Source organism: Quercus lobata, chromosome 11 (assembly GCF_001633185.2).
Source record: "Quercus lobata isolate SW786 chromosome 11, ValleyOak3.0 Primary Assembly, whole genome shotgun sequence".
In the NCBI taxonomy this organism is placed as follows: Eukaryota; Viridiplantae; Streptophyta; class Magnoliopsida; order Fagales; family Fagaceae; genus Quercus; species Quercus lobata.
Genome location: NC_044914.1, coordinates 46,374,588 through 46,385,582, shown reverse-complemented (window position 1 = coordinate 46,385,582; position 10,995 = coordinate 46,374,588). Strand labels below are relative to the sequence as shown.

General features: G+C 33.9%; 1 protein-coding gene across 10 annotated transcripts; it reads left to right on the top strand.

Moving 5' to 3' along the window:
* The first annotated feature begins 4,751 nt into the window (after positions 1-4,751).
* Positions 4,752-9,541, top strand: LOC115969501 (B-box zinc finger protein 19-like). 10 transcript variants are annotated; one of them, XR_004086988.1, is made up of 7 exons: positions 4,756-5,284; positions 6,609-6,705; positions 6,810-6,925; positions 7,010-7,252; positions 7,400-7,485; positions 8,640-8,712; positions 9,290-9,541. XR_004086988.1 is itself a non-coding variant. In XM_031089158.1 (6 exons), exons 1-6 carry the CDS (start codon positions 5,192-5,194, stop codon positions 9,330-9,332), a joined length of 678 nt encoding a protein of 225 aa, XP_030945018.1. In that variant the 5' UTR covers positions 4,755-5,191; the 3' UTR covers positions 9,333-9,541. The 10 variants fall into 10 exon arrangements, 6 of the variants coding, with proteins under 6 accessions (XP_030945023.1, XP_030945018.1, XP_030945019.1 ...); XR_004086990.1 differs by lacking the exon at positions 8,640-8,712 and adding an exon at positions 8,784-8,903 and having other exon boundaries at positions 4,757-5,284; positions 7,400-7,494; XR_004086989.1 differs by having other exon boundaries at positions 4,757-5,284; positions 7,400-7,494.
* Positions 9,542-10,995: the final 1,454 nt, after the last annotated feature.

Below are 10,995 nucleotides of genomic sequence, written 5' to 3'. Positions count from 1 at the left end.
GCCGGGCCAGCCCGACCCGTTTTTACTTGGCCCATGGGTCTAATGGGCTGGGCTTAACGGGCTGTTGACTAGTCAATGGGCTGGGTCGGGCCGGGCTGGATGGAAAAACCCTAGCCCATGGCCCTACCCATGGGCAATGCCCATTTGGGCTTTAGCGGGCTGGGCCAGTGAGGTGGGTTTAATGGGCTACCCATGGGCATTTTTAACAGGTCTTCAATGGGGTTATAAAAATTTAACCAAAAAAATTATAATTATATATTATTACAAACTATCAAATTGAACAATTAAATCTACTAAAAAGATTATATTAAAAAAAATACTAAGACATACCTCTTAAAAAGGTACTAAAATAAGATTAATTAACTTTTATTGATAAGAATAAATAAGTACATTGAATTAAATATCAACTTTTAAAGGAAATATTTGAAGAATAAAATATCAATTCTTAAAGGAAATATATGAAGAATCAAATATCAACTCATTAAGGAAAGAATTTCTTCCAACCAACGGTAAGCTTTTTTTTTCTTTTCTTTTTTTAAGGAATTTCTTCTATAATTGTAACTTGTAAGGAAAGAATTGGAATTTATCAAAGGAAAGAATGACTTTCTTTCCAGAGGCACAGAGGTAGGGCAACAATCATCTTAGTAACTTTGTTTTAAAAATCAAAGCTACTAGACTAATACCAAAATATATATTTATTATGCATATTGTATCACAATCATTCAAAGAATTTAGTGGTTAGGTGTGTGGTCTTAAAGTTTTTATAATGTCTAAAGTTCAATCCCTCACCCACCCAACCCCCAAATTATTTTGTTATAAATTTTGGGCAATGAGTCAGGCTAACGGGTCGGGCTACTGGGCTGGGCTAACGGGCCGGCCCACCGGGCGCCCATGGGTAAAGAAACCAACCCATAGCCTGTCCCATTGGGCTACTGGGCTGCCCACGGGCTTCAATATTACCGGGCTGGGCTGCCCATTAGCCTGGTGGGCTAGCGGGCTGCTGGGCCAGCCCATGGGTCATGGGCTATTTGATGACCCTTAAAACTCAGGTTCTCCTTTATAGAAAAATCGAGTAATAGAATTGGATCACAAAATTCTCACTTATCAAGATGGTCCCCTTGCTTTTTATTTTATTTTAATAAATATACACCATAAGGTTTGAAACTTATTATAGTGTTCATTTCGTAAAAGATTGCTATTTGGTAAGGCATCAATTGATTTGTTTTTATTTTAATATAAATATATGTATGCAAAAGTTAAACTTAAGGCCTTTATTGGAGGAGTGAAGCTTTTACCACTTGGGGTAACCAATCGGTTCAATCCCCACATTTACAAACATCTTAACACAATGTCTCCCCTTTCTTTTATTTTTTTTTCTTTTTAGCAACCCAAGTTCAGAATGGTCCAATTTAAGTAAGATAATAATCTTAGGGGAAATGAAATTAGCTGAAGTAGCACTTGGGATCCTCCCATCCCTCTTTTGTGAAGGGTTGTGTTGTTAACACCTAGTTTTATGTTAGTATTTTTGCCAGTCTTATAAGTTGTGAGGTCAGCTTTATACCATGTCTTTCTTTTTCTTTTATTTATCCAATTTTTTTATCAAGTGAAACCCATGTTATTTTAACCTTAACAAGCACTTGTTAACATTTGCCTAATAGAAATTATATTTGTTTGGAAAAAAAAATGACTCAAGCTCAGGACTCCTTGAAAGCATAAACTAAAGCAGCGAAACTTCTAGCGACAAAAGCAGAAGAATAAGGGTACACGTATGTAATATGCAAAGGAGATGTCTTAAACATGATTGCTCTACTTCAAAATGCTTAAACACCCCCTTATTCTCCTCATTGGTCAATATCACATATGGTAGGTGAAACCAAATTAATTTTGAACTCCTCTGATTGGGTTGAAAATCATACTTTCAAGGAGGCTAATTTTATGGCCTATAATGTTGACAAATGGGCTCTTTTGTTAACCTTTGAGGGAATGGTCCCATCTCTTCCTTACCAGATTTTTGCCTTGGGTCACACTCACAGGATAGAGAAGAGTTTCACCCCCTCCCTTTGTAATTTTTTTTTTTTTTTTTCCAATGGAATATTCATGTTCACTTAGCCCAAAAAAATATATATATTCATTTTAATCACCTCCAATTCAATGCATGGCATTTTATTAAGGACGATATTTAGTTTTATCATTTCTAACTTAATACATTACATTTTAATGTTTTATAAAACAATTTATGTGTATTATTTTAAACAAGTCACATAATTTATTAAAAAAAAAATCAAGTAACTAAGACCATAATGGATTGTCTCTTCAATCGCTATATAGTTGGTTAGAGAAAAATAATTTTAAACAGATTTGAATCTAAATTTTTTCTTTTTATGAAATTAACTATGTGAATTATTTAAACATGTCAAACTACCCATTAAATTTATTAATTAATTATTAAAGGTTATGAAGTTGGAACACTTTTCTATTGCACACACAGTATTTCTATGTAAATTTTCTTACTTTTATCATGAATAGGAGGTAGCTAGAAGCTTCGGGCCCATCTAGGGCACGAGAAAAATAAGAGGCCTCAAAATTTAGGTGGGTCACAGCAGCCTCGGCCGAATATAAAATAGGTGTGGGCCATGGCAGATATGAAGCTCATGGATGAGAATGGAGCAGGTGTAGCTTTCATTACTGAAGATTGTGGCTGGCTTTGGATAATTGGGTGTACCACACGACACCTGTTACAACGAAATCCTTGACTATTATTTCCTTCATTCATACAACAAACAGATCACCTTCCATTTTTGTCTATATATTATGCTTTCCTTTCTGGAATGTCTCATTCGTGGACTAAATTGTGCATCTGAGTGAGTTCCTTTTTTCATAGGCAATCCTTTTGAGCTAGATTACACACTTTAGAAAGTTGTAGTGGTATTTACAATTGATATCCCAAACATCTTTAAAAATGCCAAAACTCAAAAGGATCAAGTAACCTCATTGAACAAGATTTTATAGAGGAATTAGGATCCAAAAAAAACTTTATGATTAGAAAATCATTTGTGGTGGCCGTTTTAGTGATTTCCTATTGCATGGTTGGATCCTAAGCTTAAAATTTTAATCACTCTTGGAAGCGGAAATAGATGGGTGAAATCGGATTCTCAATGTCCAAAGTTTTGTAACTCAATTAACTATTTATTTTTTAATTATTAAAGAAGTGGTATCATAACTTTGTCAAACAAATCCACATTCAATAGTGTGATATATGGAATCAGAGAACTCCAAGTTTACAATACATTTTTCAAATCTATTGAATCCACCACGTGAGCAATCCAAGTATGTTAATATTTGAAGTTGAAAGAAACATTAATACAATATTTGTAGAATTAGGACATGATTTGTGTTAAAAAAAAAAACTCTTTTGAGGCATAAATATTTTGAAATTGACATATATAAAAGCTTCTTGATTTTTTTTTTTTTTTGAAATACACACAAAGATGAGAGGAAATGAGGTTGTAACACAAAGACATACTACAAACTCCACACAAAAATTATTATATTACTATACCCCCTCCACACACACACATATATATATATATATGTGCTACTTTTTAGCCACTAAATCCAACCCCTAGTCACAACACTTTGCATCAAAACAATAATAGTAGAGCGAAGTAGGAGAAGGTAATTCATGTATTTGAATATGTATCCTCACTCTCATCTAATATGTATATTATATGCATAAATAATTATTAAGAGATACTAAATATTTCGTTGGATTATACAAACCTAGTAGGTAATCACAAATTGGGCTCACATGCATGCATGAACCCCATGTTTAACATTCCCCCCACCCCCCTCTCCTTTATAATAGGCATGCCTAGCAATTAACCATATCATCTATGTTTAAAAAATTTTAATAGTCATGGCATTATAACTCAACTGATGTTTTCAAATTTCCTTCTCCTAACCAACTATTTTTTTTTTAAAAAAAACTTGTATATATTACTAAACATTTCCTGACATTAATAAAATAAGAGTTAAAATTTTCAAAGCCTATAACAAGCAAAGTTGTCAATTTCGAATTAGTATCGACCATACTGATTGGTACGTGTTGCCTCTATGTACTATATCAACCACTAAATTGATACAAATACTCCTTGAAATGTATTTGATAAAATACCGATTTAAAAAAGGGTATAAAACATATTCTTTGAGTTATTAAATTAGGCTAATGTAATATGTGTATTTTAAATTTAATGTTTATAAATATATCGATCCATATAGTATAGACAACTCGAAATTGTATATTAAAAGGGTCTGGTTAACGCGTGCCCTAAGAATAAGGGAACACATTAACAAATCCATTTATGAAAAAAATTTATTAAGAACTGAAAAAATTGTCAAAAATTTTTCAATTTCTAATAAACTTTTTCTAAAATTGATTTATTATTGTGTGTCCTTAAAACACATATTAGTAAAATCTATATTAAAATATTTCGTTATAAATAAAAGTTAGGACACATATTAACAGATCCATTTTTGAAAATTTTTTATTAAGAATTGAAAAATTGTCAAAACATTTTTAATTTCTGATAAACTTTTTTTAAAATTAGTTTATTATTGTGTGCCCTTAAAACATACATTAGTAAAGTCTATATTAAAATATTTCGTTATAAATAAAAGTAAAACCTTTACAAAATCAGGTATTGGAAACAAAGTGTCAACATGCTGCAGCGAGTACTTACAAATGAAGTACACCAGTGACTAGGATTAACATGCCACTTTTCTTTTCTTCCTGCTTCTCAGTCAAGTCCACCTGTCTTCTCCACCATCGCCCAGTTCCTCGGCCATTACCATTTATTAAAGAAAAGGGACATTCATATCCTCGTTCTAATCACACCCTTTTGTTAATGTTTTTTTTCTTCCTAACTCTGCCTGAATGGCTTTTTCAGTTCTTTATAAATGATAAAAGTATAAAACCCACATTCACTTCCTAGTTCTGATAATACCCATTTGCTTGTTAATGTTTAATCTTTCTTTATAACTCTGCCTGATTGACTTTTGAGTTCTTAACATATTTGATAAGCAAGTTTACGTATTGATTGTGAAAGATTGTTAAAGAAAGCAAACAAAAAGATGGCATTGAAGCAGAGAAAGGAGGAATGAGAAGGGAACAAAGTACTAGAATTCATAGAAAATGCGGACACTTTGTGATGTGTGTGAGAGCGCTCCTGCCATTATTTTCTGTGCCGCTGATGAGGCTTCTCTTTGCCAGGCTTGTGATGAAAAGGTAAAGTTTCAATCTTCGATTAGATCTTAAAGATGTTTTTTGAGGATCGGTTTGATTAGGACTGTGCAGCATATTTGAAAGTTGACTTAGTGGCATTGTGATTGGAAATTCAGAGACTTGTTGTGTGTTTGATCATTGATGAGTTGGGTGATGAAAAATGAAGTCTTGGGTTGGTTTTTGGAGATGGGTTAGTGCTAAATTTTGTATTTAGAGGAAAATTTAAACTTTAAATTGATTGTCATTTGTTAACTCAAGTACTACGGTCTTCTTTTTGTTGTCCTTGTTCATCTGGTGTCAATACAATGACTCTCTCTCTCTTTCTTGCTTGCTCGTTCACTCACAAGTCACACGTGCACTAGGAGAAACTTCATGCCTTTATTTTCCATTTCGGTAGTATGTTGTTTTTCTTGGCCTACTTTTAGGTTGGGTTGGTCCTAATTAAATATGAGTATGAGATCAGATGAATTTCAGTCTTATCTGATTGCAAATGGATTGCCACTCAGCGTTATCTTTTTTACTATGGTTATTGATTGAAATTTATAAATTACCGATTGTCTCAAAAGTTAAAGCGGTTAGAAAATAATGAATTTAATTATTTAATTTATATTCTAACTCTAGGTAGAGTAGAGACACGGATTGAACTTACAATGATAATTTATCGATTGTCCTAAAAGCTTAAATTATTAGAAAATAGTGAATTTATTCATTTAATTAATATTCCAACAAAAATGTTATTGCTCAACAACTTCCATAAAGATTAACCAGTTGGATGGCTTATATAGTTTTGAGAAGTATGTGTGTGTATTGGAGTTATTGGGTTCAAGTATTGGCTAATATTCTCTTATCAGTAATGCTTTGCGGGGATCAATAATATTAATATGGTATTGTGAAATTCTTTAAAATTATTGTGCATATTTGCATGTTTAAGTAGTGAGATTGGTTAACTTAACCAAGGGGCATGGATGAGTTTTCACTATGCTTGACTTGATCTGACATGTGTGCTGAGGAATAGTGGTGGGACTAATGTAAGGCCCTTTTTCATTGGATTTGAGTAGATTGTCAGAAACATGACAAGCTGCACTCATTAGATTAAAAGTCTAGCAGGTATATGAGGAGGGTACCTTCTTGATGGGGTGGTTTTTTTTTTAATCTATTTGAGCGCATGTCATAAATTAAAATTCTTCATATTTCCATTTGCATGGACTAGAGTTGTGTTGGTGATAGGATAGAGGTCATGCTCATGTAAATTCTGAATTTTTCTGCTGGTCTTCAAATTACACAATGACAGTTGCTTTATATGGTTTTCTATATACTGGACTTGCAGGTTCATTTGTGCAACAAGCTTGCCAGTAGACATGTACGGGTTGGGCTTGCTGATCCCTCGAGTGTCCCGCGCTGTGACATATGTGAAAATGCACCTGGTATGCTACTTTCTGTATGTTTTATATTTTCAGTTTGAGACAATTTGCAGTTTGAACTTTTGCATGAAGCTAAGTATTTCTCTTTCCTGTAAACATGTATATAGCTTTCTTTTACTGTGAGATAGATGGTAGTTCCCTTTGTCTGCAATGCGATATGACTGTGCATGTTGGTGGTAAAAGAACCCATGCAAGATATCTCCTACTGAGGCAGAGAATTGAGGTTTGTGTCTCTGTACTGGCAAGTGCTAGTTCAGGTTTGTGTTTTCCAGAGGCCATCTGAATCATTGCCTTGTATTCCTTGTAGTTTCCAGGGGACAAACTTGGCCGTTTGGAAGAACTAGGGACGCAACCCCTTGATCCAAATCAAGCAAGAAGGGAGCTGAGTCAGCCACCTAAGCTGACAATGAGAGAGAATCAGAAAAATTACAGGCCCGCTCCTGTTCCAGTGCTCAACAACAATATTGGTGGTGATGACAAGATTGAAAATCAAATGATTGATCTTAATACTAGGCCCCAACGGATACATGGACAAGCTTCAACCAACCAGGTATTTGATTTTCCAGTGTCCATATTGGAATGTAGTTCTTCATGGTGGCACTATTCTCTAATTTTGATCTTAAATCTTAATTCCTGGAATTTTTTATGCTCTAATTATTTGTTACATAAATATATTGTGCCTGCTTTCATATTCTAGGAACAGGGTACGGATGTTCTAAGTGGCACTAATCATGAATCTGCAAGTCTGGTGCCTGGGGGATCTTTCAAAAGACAGCCTGAAAAGTGAGCATGGTACATTTTGGATTTCACACCAAGCTGATTCAAGTTACTCTATCTGCCCTTTTTTGCTCCATGAAGTTGACATTGTGTTTTACAGATCAGGAAAATACTTTTGTTGGTATTAACCCCTCCGTCCTAAACAAAAACAGATATATTATTAAACAGTGTCCCTATACTTGCTGTCCATTAAATGCCACAGGATTAATGGAACTACTTCTGTGTAGTGGCTCAATTGGAAACATTCGATTGCTACAAAAAACCTACCATGTTATAGAGGCTGTTGAATATATATGTATATTCTCTATTTTTTCTTGATATGGGGCCTCCTCTATATGGTTAGGAGGTGAATCGTTAAAATTCCAAAACACTTTGTGATGTTTCCCAATATATTCATCAAATGGTATTATAATTACAGTTGTTTGATTGACTGACTGACATTTGATTGGAAGATGTTCTGAATTTGTATTTTACTAAGTCTAAGTGAGGAAACTAAGGAACTTCTTGAATATATGGAATTTAAGGACTGTAAAGTGAGCCTTAATGCAAGCTAGGGGTTATTATAATCTGGCAGGCTTTATCTTATATAATAAGCTTGATGAATTAGTTGATCAAAGCAATGAAGTAAATTGAGTAAGGTAGCATTTTCTCCACAGACAAGTTCACTTAGCAGCTCCTGGTCAATTGTGATTTACAAGCAGAAAGCTGATAGAACTTATCCCCAGTCAAAAAAATGTTCTGTTAATGCGCAGTCTTTGTACTGGATGGATAAATTAGTTTCTCACCAAGAACTCTGATAGGTTGACATTGTAAATAATGTTGTTGCATGTACTTCAAAAGGAAAATTATCATACTGTTGTAGTGTACTTGTGATTTACTTGTAGCGTGCTTGTGACAGAGTCAGAGTTAATGCCATCATATACAGTTTCTCTGTGGCATGCTGCATATTCAGATGTTAAATATCATCATATCTTTTGGCTTTTCTGGATGTTTCACCAGTTTTTCCTTTCAGTATTAGAATATAATGTTAATCATAGATACTTAGTTCACATTGACAAGTTCCCATGCATAATGACTATTCTAATCTAACTCGATTCTACATTATTTAAAGGTTAGTTCATGTGGTGTTTCATTCAGAATTTCTTATTGATCAATGACAGGTTCTAATGTTTAGTGAACAGAGGAAACTTGGAAGACTTGAGGATTCAACGAGTTTTCAGTTTTTGTGTACATGTATACAACCTCTCTTAGCTGTGCATCTAGAACTGGTTCTTTTCCTTCTTCTTTTTGGGGGGGGGGGGCAGAGGTATTTAGTTGATGGAGATGACATCTAGGTTTAGGCTTTGTAATCTGGTTAGTTTTATGTGAGTTCACTGGTGGTATCTGCCACTGCATTTGCATCGAGGCCTTACAACATCTGCTAGGTTTGTTTTCTGGTATTTTTTTCCCTGTGGACTTTTGCATTGCAGTCTCACATCATATCTTTTAAGGAAAAGAATAATATTGGCAATTGCAAGCATATGGTTGAATGTAAAGAGCAGTTGTGTAGACAGTCTATATAGAGTATCTATATTTTTTTAGAGATTGTCTTGTATATTTTCTCTTTTAAGTTTGATGTCCCATTGAATCTCTCTTCTGGGACTAGTATTTTTCTCCCCTAGGTAATTTGTTCAAATTTCTCTCCTAGGATCCAAAGTTGTGAGTTGTCATGTTCTATTTGTCTTCCTATTTTTGTAGATTGTGCCCCTCTTTCTTGGAAGGTTTGAATCATTTGATTACAATAATGAGAGTGAGTTATGTTGGTTTCCAGTGATGAAATGGTCATGATTGATGCTGAGAACAAGATTGTGTGAAGGGATTGGTGATTTCTGTTGGGGAGAAACATCAGACAGTAATTAAGTGAGAACAATCTGCTGACTTCATCTGTGCGTTGTGCTTAATGATGGTTGAAAATAGGGAGGAAAACACTTCTTTAAATTTGTATTATCATGAACATTGATTATTGATCCTTTTAATATTTTGTGATTGAATGGAACAATGATACATAATATGTCACTTTTTTTTCAGTCTCCCAGCATCGTTAGCTCTATTTATCTGTGCTGTAATTTTATGGTTGAAAATGGGGCACACTTTCTTACCTTGTCTAATATTGAGATTGTCATGGACACTGTTTATCAGCCCTATTAGCTCTTATACCCTGTGGCTGCAGGTTTTTCTGGAAACATTTCTTTCACATCTTCCATGTTAGCTCCAGATTGCATGTAGCAACATTTTGTTGCAGTTATTCCGTTTCGCTGGGTTAAAGTTGTCTGTTACATTCTTATGCAAAGTAGATTATATGAAGATTTAACTAAAAACCATTAGCAACATTTTCCTTTAAATAAAATTAATAATAATAACAGAATTGTTAGTACAATATCTTGGAATTCCCTGTAATTCAATTTCAATAAAGTTATTAAGCATGGAATCAGGTGGCATCTGCCTTCAGAGGTTGGAAAAGAAAAATAACCAATAGGTAATTTTAGATGACTATGGTGAGCAACCAAATAACAGGATTTGTTGCCTTTTATGTTAAGTCACCATTGTCTTGTTTTGTATCATATGGGGTACCTTCAGTACATCTTCTTCCAATAACACTCTAGAGTGTTGTTTCACGTGTTGTATGATACTGTGAAGCCACTGGCATAAGCCAGATTTAATGCCAGCCTGAAAGTGATTCACTACCGAGTGTCATTTGGTACCTTGGATTCTCTACTAAGTAGGTGTTTGGTTCGCTTGATTTTGCTCAGTCCATTATTTTTCAACTACGGGTTCCTCGGTTTCCTTGCTTCCTTCATTGTTGGAGCTTCTGTAACCTTACTCAATACCATGATTAGTTTTGGTTTGAGTTTAGTCTTCCTAAAGTTACTGTGTTCATCAATTTCTTCCATATCAGCAAATTTTCTTTGGCTAAATTATTATTATTATTATTATTTTTTATTTTTTATTTTTTGCCTCTAGAGTTTGCATAAATTTCATTTTTTATTCCTAAATTTTAAAAAGTTCATTTTTCGTCTCAAACTTTTTAAAAATATTTTTTTCGATAATTTAGGGACAAAAGATGAACTTATTGTAACTATTTCAATAAGTTTGGAAATATATATATATATATATATCTATCTTACCACGTTTTCATTTTAGGCCTTGAGAGAAAGTAAAGCGGTGAGGTTCTTATCTTCAATCTCCGAAGTACATGGGTTTTGATTTTTCAGCTCAGTTACGTTCATAAACTGGGTCTGGCCCTTCATGATTAGGTGGGTCGTTACCCGGCCTAATGGGCCCAACTTTAGAACTTAATATTTCAGTCTTTATATTGGTTCCATTTAGCAGATCATAGGTAAACACCATGGGAAACACTCTTGAAAAAATATTTAAGAAAAGAAGAGTTCCAAAATTGATTTGTTGGGAATCAGAAATTCAAGTTAAAATTTATATGAACCATGTTAGTATAGGAGACAATATCTTGTACATTTGGTA